The sequence below is a fragment of the Staurois parvus genome, unplaced genomic scaffold (assembly GCF_062004578.1).
Source record: "Staurois parvus isolate SC_StPar_1 unplaced genomic scaffold, SC_StPar_1.0 ptg000094l, whole genome shotgun sequence".
NCBI lineage: Eukaryota > Metazoa > Chordata > Amphibia > Anura > Ranidae > Staurois > Staurois parvus.
The window spans coordinates 2,226,113-2,238,998 of NW_028317890.1; the positions used below are offsets into that span (position 1 = coordinate 2,226,113).

Genomic DNA, 12,886 nt, shown 5'->3' on the forward strand with positions numbered 1-12,886 from the left:
CTAAAATAAAAATGATCAAAAAGCTATATTAAATCGAATAAATCACAAGCGAGTACGAATTACAAAGACTAATGTATTCTCATGCAACCTTAACTAATCCTTCTAAAAAGGGCCAATAAACGCAAAACAAAACTGGCTACCATAAAACTGTAATTAAAAGAGATTTGCAGTAGTGTGTGGAAAACAATACACACCAGCATAAGTGTTAACTAATCCCACAGCAGTCAGCCTCTTGTCAGACTCACAAGCTTTGAATGCCTGCTTAACTCAAACAAAGGCTGTACACAGCTAGCCTGCAAATGTGAAGTCTCAAGCAGCGAAAAGGCATGACAAATTAAAAATAAAGGATTTGTAGAAATAGCAATGTGCAGCATCTTGTGTCATTACTTTATTGTTCCCATTGGTGACCTATACATACTTTACAAAATTACACAATATTATGGTCAAACAATAAAGCCTTTACCATCAGACATGTCCTTCAGCACCAGATTCTCAAGTTCCCGCCACTCTGTATTGAGTCTCTTCATTAACTTGAATGCATTGACTGGGTGGCCCAGGAAGCCCTCTGGATCATTTATTGCAGTCTCTGATAGCATATCAAATTTCTCTGCCCATCTGTAAAAGCAGATTCACTTTAGAAACACATTTTTCAGTGAAATGAGAAGTATAAAACATCTTGAAAAATACATTTCATCTACTTAATGTTGGATTTGGAGAATAAAAGTTCAGCTTTAACTATTTTTAATTCTTATGCTTCTAGCCTTAGTAGATAGATGGGAAGGTATATTCTATTTACTTGTTTTAAAAACTATTTTTTTTCCATTTCTTCATTTGCTTCCTGGTTTCTAGCCTAGGTCAAAATGATGTCATACATCCTAGGAGTCTTCATGGCCTTTTTTTTTTGTATTTTATCTGGAGGAAGGGGCTTTCTTAGCTAACCACACCTCCCAGTCTACATGTCTGAACTATGCGCTGATGGATTCCAGGAAAAAAATGCTACATGAATCTCCTGCCCTTACGCCATAGCTGGAAATACAAACTGCCTATGCTGGACATCAGAGCACATTCATACCAGCACGATCAGTTTACCAGCCTGACAAGGGGAGGCTGGGGAGAGCCTGCCAGTCCTCCAATGGCCAAGACTTAAACACACTTCAGCATAAAAGGAGTACACCATTTTTGAAAAGTAAGATTTTAATCAATGTCTCAATGAACACGGGAACAATTTCCAAAATTCTGAAAAAACTGGAGTTTTATAGAACATTTGTTTAGCTCATTACATGAAAGAAAGGTCAAAAATATAACTTGGATTACAAAATCTTCAGTTTTAGTCAAATTAGTTGATGCAAAAATGGATACACCCCACAACAACAAAAACTACTACATCTAGTATTTTGTATGACCTCCATGATTTGTAAGGACAGCACCAAGTCTTCTCGGCATGGAGTGAACAAGTTGGCGACATATTGAAACATCTATCTTTTTCCATTCTTCAAGAACAACGTCTTTTAGAGCCTGGATGCTGATGGAGAGATGCTCAACTTATCTCTTCAGAATTCCCCATAGGTGTTAGATTGGGTTCAGATCAGGAGACAAACAGTACTTGACCACTGATTCACTTCCACCTGGTTCTTCTTCAGAAATGCAACCGTGGCCTTAGGTGTGTGTTTTGGATCATTGACATGCTGAAAAAGTGCATGACGACCAAGGGCACGGAGTGATGGTAGAATCTTCTCTTTCAATATAGAGCAATACCATCTGTGAATTCACGATGCCATCAATGAAATGCAGCTCCCCGATAACAACAGCACTCATGCAGCTCCATAGAAGGACACTGCTACCACCAAGTTTCACTGTAGGCACCATGCATTTTTCTTTGTACTCCTCACCTTTGCGACACCATACAGTTTTGAAGCTATCAGTTCCAAAAATATTTATCTTGGTCTCATCACTCCAGAGTACAGAGTTCCAGTAGTCTTTCAGATTGGGCCCTGGCAAATTCTAGGTAGGCTTTTTCATGCATGGGCTTTAGGAGAGGCTTCCCTCATGGACAATACCCATGTATGCCATTCCTCTGCAGTGTATGCCGTATTGTTTCACGGGAAACAATCACCCCAGTTTGGCTTTCTACTTCTTAAGCTAACTGCAGTGAACTTGCATGGTGATTTTCTTCAACCCTTCTAATCAGAGATGCTCCTGTCGAGGTGTTAACTTCCGTGAACGGCCTGGACGTCTCTGTGAGATGGTTGTACTTCCATCTTTGTATCACTGTTGCTACAGTATTCTGACTGATAAGTAAAGCTTTACATAAGAAAGGTGAAGGCTACAAGAAGATTAGCAAAGAAATCATTTTCTTTCGCAATCCTTGTGACATTTCTCTTCCATGTGGTGCCATTGCTGACAGCATTAAATGGGAAGGGGTTTTCTTTGTTAAGTAACGTCCTTTTATAATCAACTGTCTGCTGGACACCTGTTTAATGAATAATTATACTCACCTGTAGTTGAATTCTTGTTAATTAGGAATTTATCTAAAATTTCTCCTAAGACTTTCATGGGGGTGTATTCATTTTTACAACATGGTCTTGAATGAATGTTAGAAAAAATACTTTGTCTGTGCAAATTAACAAATTTTGTTTGCAATCAATGGCCCACATTTGTATTTTGTAGTATAGTGTCCCACAGAAAATGTTGATTCTGAAAGGAAAATAAAAGGTTTTCTGACAAATCTGTTGGGGTGTACTCATTTGTGCTGAGCATATTTATTTTTTTTCCTCATTTTGTGTTTTTTCTTTTGAAGAGGTAAGAAACTGAACAGATTCCAAGTGAGCCAGCCCATGCAGGGGAGGTCACTTGCAGAAAGAACACATACACCCAAACAGGCTGTAACTAACGTGATGGCACATGTACTAAGCCATGTCATCATGAGATCTGTAGCAATGCATCTTTTCATGTCAGGATGGTCAAAATCAACCAAGAGCTAAAGAAGCTCTGATAGCCTTAGAAGAATCAGAGGCAAACATCAGGGGGAAGAATCTACAGCAGTGGATGGGTCTTCCAGCCACCTTGCCTGTAAATTGTTGAAGTTTCCTAGTGACCTTATTTTCATAAGTATCCCCATATAAAGGAAGGTTCGAGTTAACCAGACGATTACAGAAAACAAGTGGATGTCTTCTTCCAGTGCATGGTGATTCACTTTCTAGAGTAAAAGATAACAGACCCAAGAGTGTCTTTTCGGCCACAATATGAGCAAAGTCTTTGTCCAGGCCCAATAAGCATATTCTTCACATTGGGGTAAGCTGGGCTTGGTTGACTAATATTTGTGCCAAGAAACTCCAGCCACAACTGGGTTCCATTACATTCTTAGTTTGCATTGGTCAGATTTATTTGAAAGTACTGTTTCTACCAGTACTGTCTGCCTTCTAGTTTCATCCCACTATGCGCTTACAGAAAAAAAAATAAAAAATCTGGACAGAATTCATGGTTAGCACTTCTGCCTGGCAGTACTAGGGTCATTGATTCGAATCCCAACCACGGCACCACCTGCCTGGAGTTTGCATGCGCTCCCTATGCCAGTGTGGGTTTCCTCCCACACTCCAAAGACATGCTGGTAGGTTAGTTGGATCCTGTCTAAACTGGCCCTAGTATGTGTATGTATGAATGTAAGTTAGGGACCTTAGTCCCTAACCCTCAAGGGGTGTACAATCTGATGTGAATGTACATATTTATGTAAAGCGCTGTGTAAATTGATGGAGCTATACAAGTACCATAAATAAATAATTCGATTTTATCAACTTCTGTGGAAGGAACATGTTGGACAATGTTTCTCAATCAGTGGCTGCAGCCAATCAGTATTTTCTGACCAGTGCACAAAAAGCATTAAAAAGGTAAAGATAATACCATTTTTAGCTTTTGTGTAAGAGGGAGGGATAAAATAAAATAAACGCTGTGAAGGTGAGTTTAGTTTTGAAGTAGAACTTCAACTATCTTGCCCTAAATCTTGAGCAGGTTTCCAGTCACTGCTAAGTAAGTCATCTCATTCAGCCCACAGACGTCTGATTGAATATAGTCATTGTTTGGCTACAAATGATTTTTTTCAGCTGAAAAAGTCAGGCCGGGTAGTGCTGTCAGGTTCACCCATGGCTCAAATTTCCTGCTGAATCAACCAAAACTTAAGCTGTACATGGCCAGCTTAATGCCATTACATCCAGGGGCTGCGAAGCTGCAGACTATTACCTTTTTGTTCTTTGGTTTAATTAACTTTAAAACAGAATGTGTCAATGGTTGAGTAGAAATCAGATTTTTGAGAACTGGCGTAGTTGCTTCTAGTCACACCCAACACCTGGCACAAATACCCAAGAGCAATGACATTCCTTAAAGCTATCTGGTAAAGAGCAATTAAACTGTCCAAAGCACTCCTTCTCCAAAAAAGTTCAAACAAATAAAATCTCTCAAGGGTAAACAAAGATTACAAGTATACCACATATAAAAACCACAGAGAGCGCAAGCACACCGCTCCAGGTCGGTGTCATGTTCCACCTCCACACTAATAGGTGCAGGCTCTGTCCACAGCAGTCTTCATAAAAAGAAAAAATTCTGGTTGGCCACACAGCCAAAAGAAATCATCTTTACTTACAGCTGTGTACAGCAAATACAGATAACGCATTTTAAGTCAGCTCTTAAATTATAGCTTACAAGCTTATAAACTATGATAAGCACTGAATTAGCACAAAATGTGTTAACTGTGTATGCTGCATCCCCTCATTGTGAAGAGGTTATTTAATGACGATTTCTAACCCCCAGTTCACATATATGCGGCCGTGTTTTGCACGGGCACGAGAGCCCATTTATTTGAATGGACTCCCGTGCCCGTGACATGCAGGGAAGAAGTCCCTGCACTTCTTTGGAAAACGCAGCCTGCATGGAAACCTCGGTTCCCAGTACAGCTGCGGTTTCCAGTGCGGGCGGCGTGCCAATAGAACAAATGGCACCCGCCCGCGGGTCCGCATTTCTCGGTGCGGCTGCACGGATTTTCGCACGGATCCGCAGCGGCACCACCTGCACAGATGTGAACCTACCGTCATAAAAAGGCAATTTCTTTGGATGTACTGCCAAACAGAACTTTTTCCTTTACATGAAGACATATGTAAACCAACTAAGATTTCCACCCCCACAAAAAAAAGAAAGAAAAAGCGGCTAACATACACTGCAGTGTCCTGGAAGAGAAGAACCTCTAAGAGGAGAGCACAGTAATATTTTCAGTCATTAAACTCACTTTTTAATCTGTTGCAGTTTTAGCTCTTCTGCCTTTATATAGTCTTTTAGTGATGTGACCAGGTCCTTCTCAGTATACAGCAAGTCAGTCATGTGGCCTGCAATACAAATGTAGAGCATGAAGTCATCTGTGCACTTGTGCGCGGTCCTGAGTCTATGCATTCTCTTAATCGACTTATAAAAAGTGTTGTTATTCTTGTTGTAAGCTGCAACAAATTGTATCATGGGTGTATGGGACTTTCCCGGCAACAAAAATACAAAGGCAGATATATATATATATATATATATATATATATATATATATATATATATACATATATATATATATATATATATATATATACACACACACACACACACACACACACACATATATACATACACACTTATTACATCTTTATTTCAAAGCATAAAACCATATATCTCAAAACATACACAGCAGGTTTAGTCCATAGGGAACTCGCAGGTTTAAAACGTAACAGTCTTGATGTGGAAAGCGGTCTGACGTGTTGAGCATCACTCTTCATCAGGGGCATAAATACACAAAAACGCAGAGAAGTTAGAGGCTGCAAGCCTACAGATAAGAATATTAAACATAATAAGCTTGGTATTGTGGTGATGCGATCCAAGGGGGAAATCTCAAAAAGGGAAACAAAAAAAAGGTAAATTCAGAGATCCAGTGGGCAGCTAGGAGAATTTAACAACAGCCCAAAATATATCCACAACACTCCAACATCAGGGAAGATGGAAGGCTATTTCTAGGATGTTGACATCCTAGTAGCCTCTAATCACATCAGTTATCTTCTGCTTGTTGTAAGTTGCAGCACAGCATTTCTAATGAAAAAAAATAAAATCTACTATTAAAAAAAGAAGTCCCAGGAAAAAAAAAAAAAAAAAAATCTCTGGACCAGGAAAAGGAGGGGGGGCATCCATTTTGATTTTACTTGTATTTAACATAAGGAATGCCAGAGAACACTGAGCATTCCGTATGCTACATAATACAATGTTAAGCAAATACTAGGCAGACAATGTTTACACTAATGATTAGTAGGCCCTGGATACTTGCTGGGCTGTAAGGAGTACACCCTGTACAAAGTTCTCATTATTGCAGGCAAATATTTAAATTGTATCAACACTACAATGACACTTGGGAGTTTAATACTTTATTATATGCTCTTTTTGCAGAACAAACTGGTTGCTTCATACATAATGATTAAGAGGGCATAGCCAATTGTTTTATGACACTGCAATCCAAAAGATGAGGATTTCTGGTGGCCTGAGGAACCATGTACCAGAAAAGCTGGAGAAGAAAAAAAACAAAAAACAAAAACAGGCACAAAACAAAAAAAAACACCACACACTACGGGGGTCTTTTTAGCATGTATATTTCCTGTCAACATTAGCCCTATCTAGTGGAAAAAAAGCACCATTTTTCTGAATACCTCATTCAGAAAAATATTGCTTGATGTCCACTAGATGAAGCTGGCAATCAGTCAGTTAATAAAAACATACTATAAAGAGACCCTCCATTTTTTCCCTACCTTTCCTGGTAAAAAAACATATTATGCACATTATGGTGATTTGTGACAGCTGTGTAAATGCGCTTGAGGCATTATCACAGAAATGTTTTGATTAACAGAACCCTTTGCTTGCATGAAGAATGTCAAAAGTACATTGAACATCGTACAAAAAGTACATAGAACATCGAAAACTACCCCAAGGCAGAACTGGGGACTAGCAGAATTAATCGGTCCTTTGTTCTATTTGACCTGTACTGTCAAATGTTCATTTGGGTTATTAAACAAGAAGATTTCAGATTATAAAATACTTTCAAATCTACCCAGAAGTATCAGATCTTCATAATTATATGGACTTCACTAAATGAGGGAGATGATTAACACATGGGGGGGGGGCTAATTATCTGCAGCTCTGGGAGGTAACCTGATCAGCTTTCCCTCACTTGACCTTTGCTGAGTTATTAATCTTCAAAAGGTGAAAACAGATTTTATAGTTCTGATTGGTGCCATACATATATACATATATTACAGATAACCTTGACATCATTATGGTGTTGATTTCCAAACACTGGAGGAAAGATGCGAATGAGATTTTTAGAACCTCCAATCAAATCCTTCTAATCAAGTCTAATTGGTGCTGACACCTCAGCACAGCTGGAATAGAATTGGCTGTTAAGGGTAATATGGGAGTTTCCCCCTCCAAATGTTAAGAACTAGTCCTCATTGGAAATATATTGTAGACAGATGGCGTAAATATATAGCCCAAATTAAAAAATACATGCATCCCAAACAGAACCTCACTTTTTTGGCTAAAGCATTGTGCATTATAAACAAAATTCTGTGCTTTATTCTTTTAGAAAATAGTTATTCCTTATCTTCGTGTGCTGCTGATCTCCAGCATCCTCTTTGCAGCCACTTCATGTCTCCATGTACTTGCTTCAGCTGTGGCAACTGTATGTCATTGTTCTAACTAGATATCCTAATGATGACAACAGTGGAACATGCCTGCACAATGAGCATCTGCGTGATTATTTTTAGTCCCCCACTGGAACCGCATGTGACACCAGAGAACAGTTGTGAAAATGAGGACAGAGCACTGTTTAATTAGATGGCAGTTGCTGAGTTTAGATCAAAGTTAGGGAAAAAAAAAAGTCTTACCAATTGAGGTGAAGAAGTCTGCATGTGCTTGGCATACGGAAAAGAACAAGAAGATGGGCAAGTAATGGAAAACCTTCATCTCTTTCATTGTGAACCTGTGGGAAATTCAATACAATTAGAGTTGCAGCTAGGACAGTATTAGCTTATCATTACCCACTAAAGGAATAGGTTTCCAATATACAGTTCTTTAAATTCTACAAACCCATTTCTAGATGAGCACTGAAAGATGCTACAGTGCAGTGCAAGGCCCCGCATGGCCAGATGAGATTACAGCAGTTTTCTCTGTCTGGCAAGGTAACCCTTATCACAGCCCCCATACAGACAGACATTATCAACTATGACAGCAGCCGTCAGTGAACAATAACATGTTCCCTGAAGGTATGGAAGGCTCATGCACTTAACGAGCTGCAATTAGAAACCACAAATATACCAACAAGTGTTGACAGCTTTACTCAAGAATATCAGGGATGTCTGACCAGGACTTTAACCTCTTACCTACCGGGCACTTATACCCCCTTCCTGCCCAGGCCAATTTTCAGCTTTCAGCACTGTCCCACTTTGAATGACAATTGTTCGGTCATGCAACACTGTACCCATATGAAATTTTTATCTTTTTTTTTTAGATAGATAGAGCTTTCTTTTGGTGGTATATCACCTCTGGGTTTTTTATTTTTTGCTAAACAAACCAAAAACAACTGAAAATTTAGAAGAAAAAAAAAATTTTAGTTTTTGTTATAAAATTTTGTAAATAAGTGATTTTTCTCCTTCACTGATGTGCACTAATGAGGCTGCAGTGATGGGCACTGATATGTGGAATTGATGAGGAGGCACTGACAGGCATCACTCATATGGCAATGATAGGCGGCACTGTGGCACTGATAGGCAGCTCAGATGGGCACTGATATGTGGCATTGATAGGCACTGGCAGGTGACATTGATGAGCACTGACAGCTGGCATTGATGGACACTGACAGATGGCACTGCTGGGACTATACTGATCATCAGTGCCCTGATGATCAGCGTACATGTCCCCTCTGAGGAATGCCGATTATAGTCTCTCCTCTCTTCATGAGCGGTCGGCGTGACAGCTTGTGAAGAGAGAACTACAGATAACCTGCATTTCCCTATTTACATGCGATCAGCTGTGATTGGACACAGCTGATCACATGACAGGTCTTTGGCTCTTTCCGTTGACCGGTGATCTGCTGTGTCCGAGACACAGCGCACCACCGATCGCCACGCTGCACGCACGTGCAGTTAGAGTGGGAGGACGTCATATGACATCCTCCCATAACAAGAACCGTCTTGTGCCCGTCAATTTCCTTATATGGCGGGTGAGAGGCGGTTAAAGTACCCCTAAAGCAGAACATATGTCATTTTTCATCAAATAGCAGGCATCTCCAGGTACCTGCAAGCCAGGTCTTTTATGTACCGGAGCACCTGGGCATTCCAGATATAAAGACTTGATGGGTCCAGATGGGCATTTTGTCTTGTCCCCACCAGATGGGCATTTTGTCTTGTCCCCACCCTTCCTGCCTCTCAAATGATGGTCTGTTGTAGGCCATTACTCTGAGGGGCACCATCACAGGCCAATATTGAAGATTTGGAGGCAGGAGGACAGGGCAGGGACTCATCGTAGGAACGACATATGCACCAGATTACCCAGGTAATTCCAGTACTGAAATTTGAAAACGTATTACACATGAAGGCATCTTGGATGTATCTGCTACGGGATGAGAGCACCAAGTTAGTTAAAGAAGTGTATTCCACAGGGATTGCCTGTCAAAAATACAAAACATTATAATAAGTGTAAGATAAAAATGCAAAAAACACAGAGGTGATCTTTTTCTGAAGTAAAGACAACTAAAATGTTTTGCATCTCTTGCCTGTTCTTGTAAAACCTGACCCTCCCACCTCCAGGGCACCCTTCTGGTGCTTTGCAAATGGCAACCGCACTGACCAACATGTGGGAGGCTCAGGAGAAGAAAATGGGCCGGGCCAAGTTCAATTTTTGATAAAAATTCAAGATCCGCATAAAACTTCAGCCATCTATATTATAATCTACCAACTGTATAAAGGAGGCCAATTCTCTGTATTTTTTTTATTATTGGCATCAACAATTATACACAAGTCTGCCAAGTACTGTCATATGTGTATAAAAAGCCTTAGCCAAGGAAAATCACATTTGTTCATAGATAACTTTAAAACCTTAGTCTGGTTTAGCGATCAATCAAGAAAAGAAAACCATTACAGAAAAGGTACTAAAGGCAGCAAATCGCACTAGAATATTATAATTTGATTTGCTTGATAAAATGTCCATAGGCAGATGTTAGATGTGAACCTGATTGTTACATAAACATTTCCTTTTTATGGTCTCTCATTTTGAAATACAACATTACATAACTAGCTCTTGGCTGGAAATCAGGCAAAGCTTTAGACATTCAGAGGCATTTAGGTTATACTTGAATGAATTATACACTATTTCTGTAAAAATCATGCAAATCCATGGAGGAGCTGAAATGGCTCTATGAATGGCTTTAAAGATTTTGCAGCTTTGAGACAAAGTGTACTTGTCATTGTGGACCAAATGTTTTAAGAATTTAAGGAATATGGAATTAGGTCGGTTTAGAAAAAAAAAAAAAAAAAAAAAACAAACAGATTTCCAACGATGCTATGCTCTGCTTGTTGGGTCATGTAGCCAATCTTCTTGTCACTGCAAACAACCATTTCATATATGGATTCTTCTATAGCAGGTCTATGTTATTAGGCTGTAGGAGATCAGTTCGTATAGACCAGTCGTTTCTAAACTATGGCCCTCCAGTTGTTGAAGGACTACAAGTCCCATCATGCCTCTGCGAGTCTTGCCTGTGGCTGTCAGAGTCTTGCAAGGCCTCATGGGGCTTGCAGTTCCTCAACACCTGGAGGGCCATAGTTTGTAGACCCCTGGTATAGACAAAGGTAATACAATAAGCTAAAAGAATGTTGGGGGGAACCAAATTTTTTCTAAGTGACATCTTTATTTCCAACAAAATAGCTACCCTGTCCATTGCACTTACCTACGGTATGGGGATAAAGAACACTAAAGCAGCTATGAGTATAGACATAGGAGAATGTGAAGGTATGCAAACCCCGCTTTGGATTAAAATAGGAGTTATCGGTCATCAGGAGCGGCTGTGCAGGAGAAGACGTACCAAACATGCTGCAAAAAATCCCCAGTACTACATTAACACTGAGAAACCAACAGAGAATGGACTGATCACCTTCTCCGTCAAGATCAGTTGACCCAATTGTCTAAAGCTGCCCATAGGCATGAAATCATCCCCCAATCCAATGGAAACCCTGGACAAGACTTCCCAGCTAAGAGCACCTTCAGTGCAAACCAGTCAGGTCGGAAATTTAAAAGCTGCAATATGCCAATATAAATCGCAGCTTGAATACACTTTAAGTCACTGTACTAGAACATCTATACAGCAAGCGAAGTCAACTTGAAGTCTGATGGTACTCATGTGGTGGTCCTAAGGAGTTCACAGGGTGGAGCCAAGAGAGCAACGTGAAGGCCAAAGAACAACCCTGGGTGTCCAATAGAAAAATTAAAAAGGAAAGGCAGGACAGCCCTTATATGTTGATATGTATATACCATTATTAAATCCAAGAGTGCTGGTTTAGATATAATAGTAAACATAGGAATAATGAACATGGTAAATTAACATTCAGCAAGGTTGCGGTAACCCAAATAGGTAGAACACGCAACTTTCTGTGGAATACCACTGTCTCCACACAGGATAGAGGCGATTGCTCTCGATGCCTCGGGGTCCCAATCCAAGGGCGTCAGAGGGATGATGTACTTCTTAAAATGAAAGTATTGCCAACCCTTTTGGTAGGTCAAACGGCAGAAGCACCTGTTAGGATGTGCATTGTGGGGCGTCTAGGGATGAATTGAAGTCATTGTATTTGATAAACATATGTTAAATACAATAACTTTGATTCATCACTGGACACGCCATACATTACCAATTTCAAACAAACATTTTTAGGGGGGACAAAAAAAAAAAAAAAACAGAATGTTTTAAGAAAGTTTGTCTGTTCTTCTAATCATTAGCAGGGTCAAATCAATGTTATTTTTTTACCACAGGGACAAGAAAATTTGAGGGAGCAGGATGGAAATTTTTTCTGAAATCACATTTCTAAACAGTGTACGTGGTTTTCGTTCAGTAGTCTATTCATTCCAAAATCAAATGTTAAAAAAGGAAACAAAATCTTTTGAACGTTTCAATATTCTGAGAAGTTTCATACAAATCTTTCCTACGACTTTTCGTAGTAAATTCTATAAATATATGTCAAGCCTAATGGCCAGAGTAGACAGATTTCCTTTTGTAAAATAATTGAATTAGTGATAATAATGTGAGGCTCTGTGAAAAATACAGGTTGGCCACGTACTGATGAATGGAAGGACAGCATATATTAGATGTTCAAGACCAAAAACTGATTCAGTCTACAGAATTCTCACCATCCATGAATCTCCTCTACTAGCTGGCAAGAGTTAATATTTCTACTCTGTTGCAGAAAACTGAAGCTATCGACCTTCACATTTCAGATGCTTTTTGAGCAGATGCCAAGCTAAGTTGGGATGCTTCCCACAGGTCCTCACTGTCAAAAACGAAGAGAATATTTTATGCTTTATGCTCAGTCCTGATGGAAGGTGTTTTTCTAAAATGACACATTTAGTGTATCCTAGTGAAAAGATCTGAAATGGGCACTAATTTTCACAACTGACCTTTACACTTTAGTGTACAATGTAACATCATGCCATTAATCAATGCCTTCCCTTATAGGTTTGTGTGAAAGTTATTCATCACTGACACAGGTTCAGTAAATTCAGGACCTGTTTGGATTTATTTGTCTTTCTGAAGGAAAATATACACACTACTTCAGCAAAATGC

General features: G+C 39.6%; 1 protein-coding gene across 5 annotated transcripts in view; it reads right to left on the bottom strand.

The window, feature by feature from the left end:
- Window positions 1-12,886, bottom strand: part of P4HA1 (prolyl 4-hydroxylase subunit alpha 1) — an 86,059-nt gene that overhangs the window by 58,278 nt on the left and 14,895 nt on the right. For all 5 annotated transcript variants that reach the window (XM_089670737.1, XM_089670738.1, XM_089670734.1 and 2 more), the window contains exons 2-4: window positions 7,947-8,041; window positions 5,273-5,369; window positions 464-615 (exon numbers count right to left, since the gene is read on the bottom strand). In XM_089670737.1, the coding sequence (XP_089526863.1) occupies window positions 464-615; window positions 5,273-5,369; window positions 7,947-8,034 (337 nt within the window). In that variant the 5' untranslated portion in view covers window positions 8,035-8,041. The remainder of the gene's footprint in view (window positions 1-463; window positions 616-5,272; window positions 5,370-7,946; window positions 8,042-12,886) is intronic.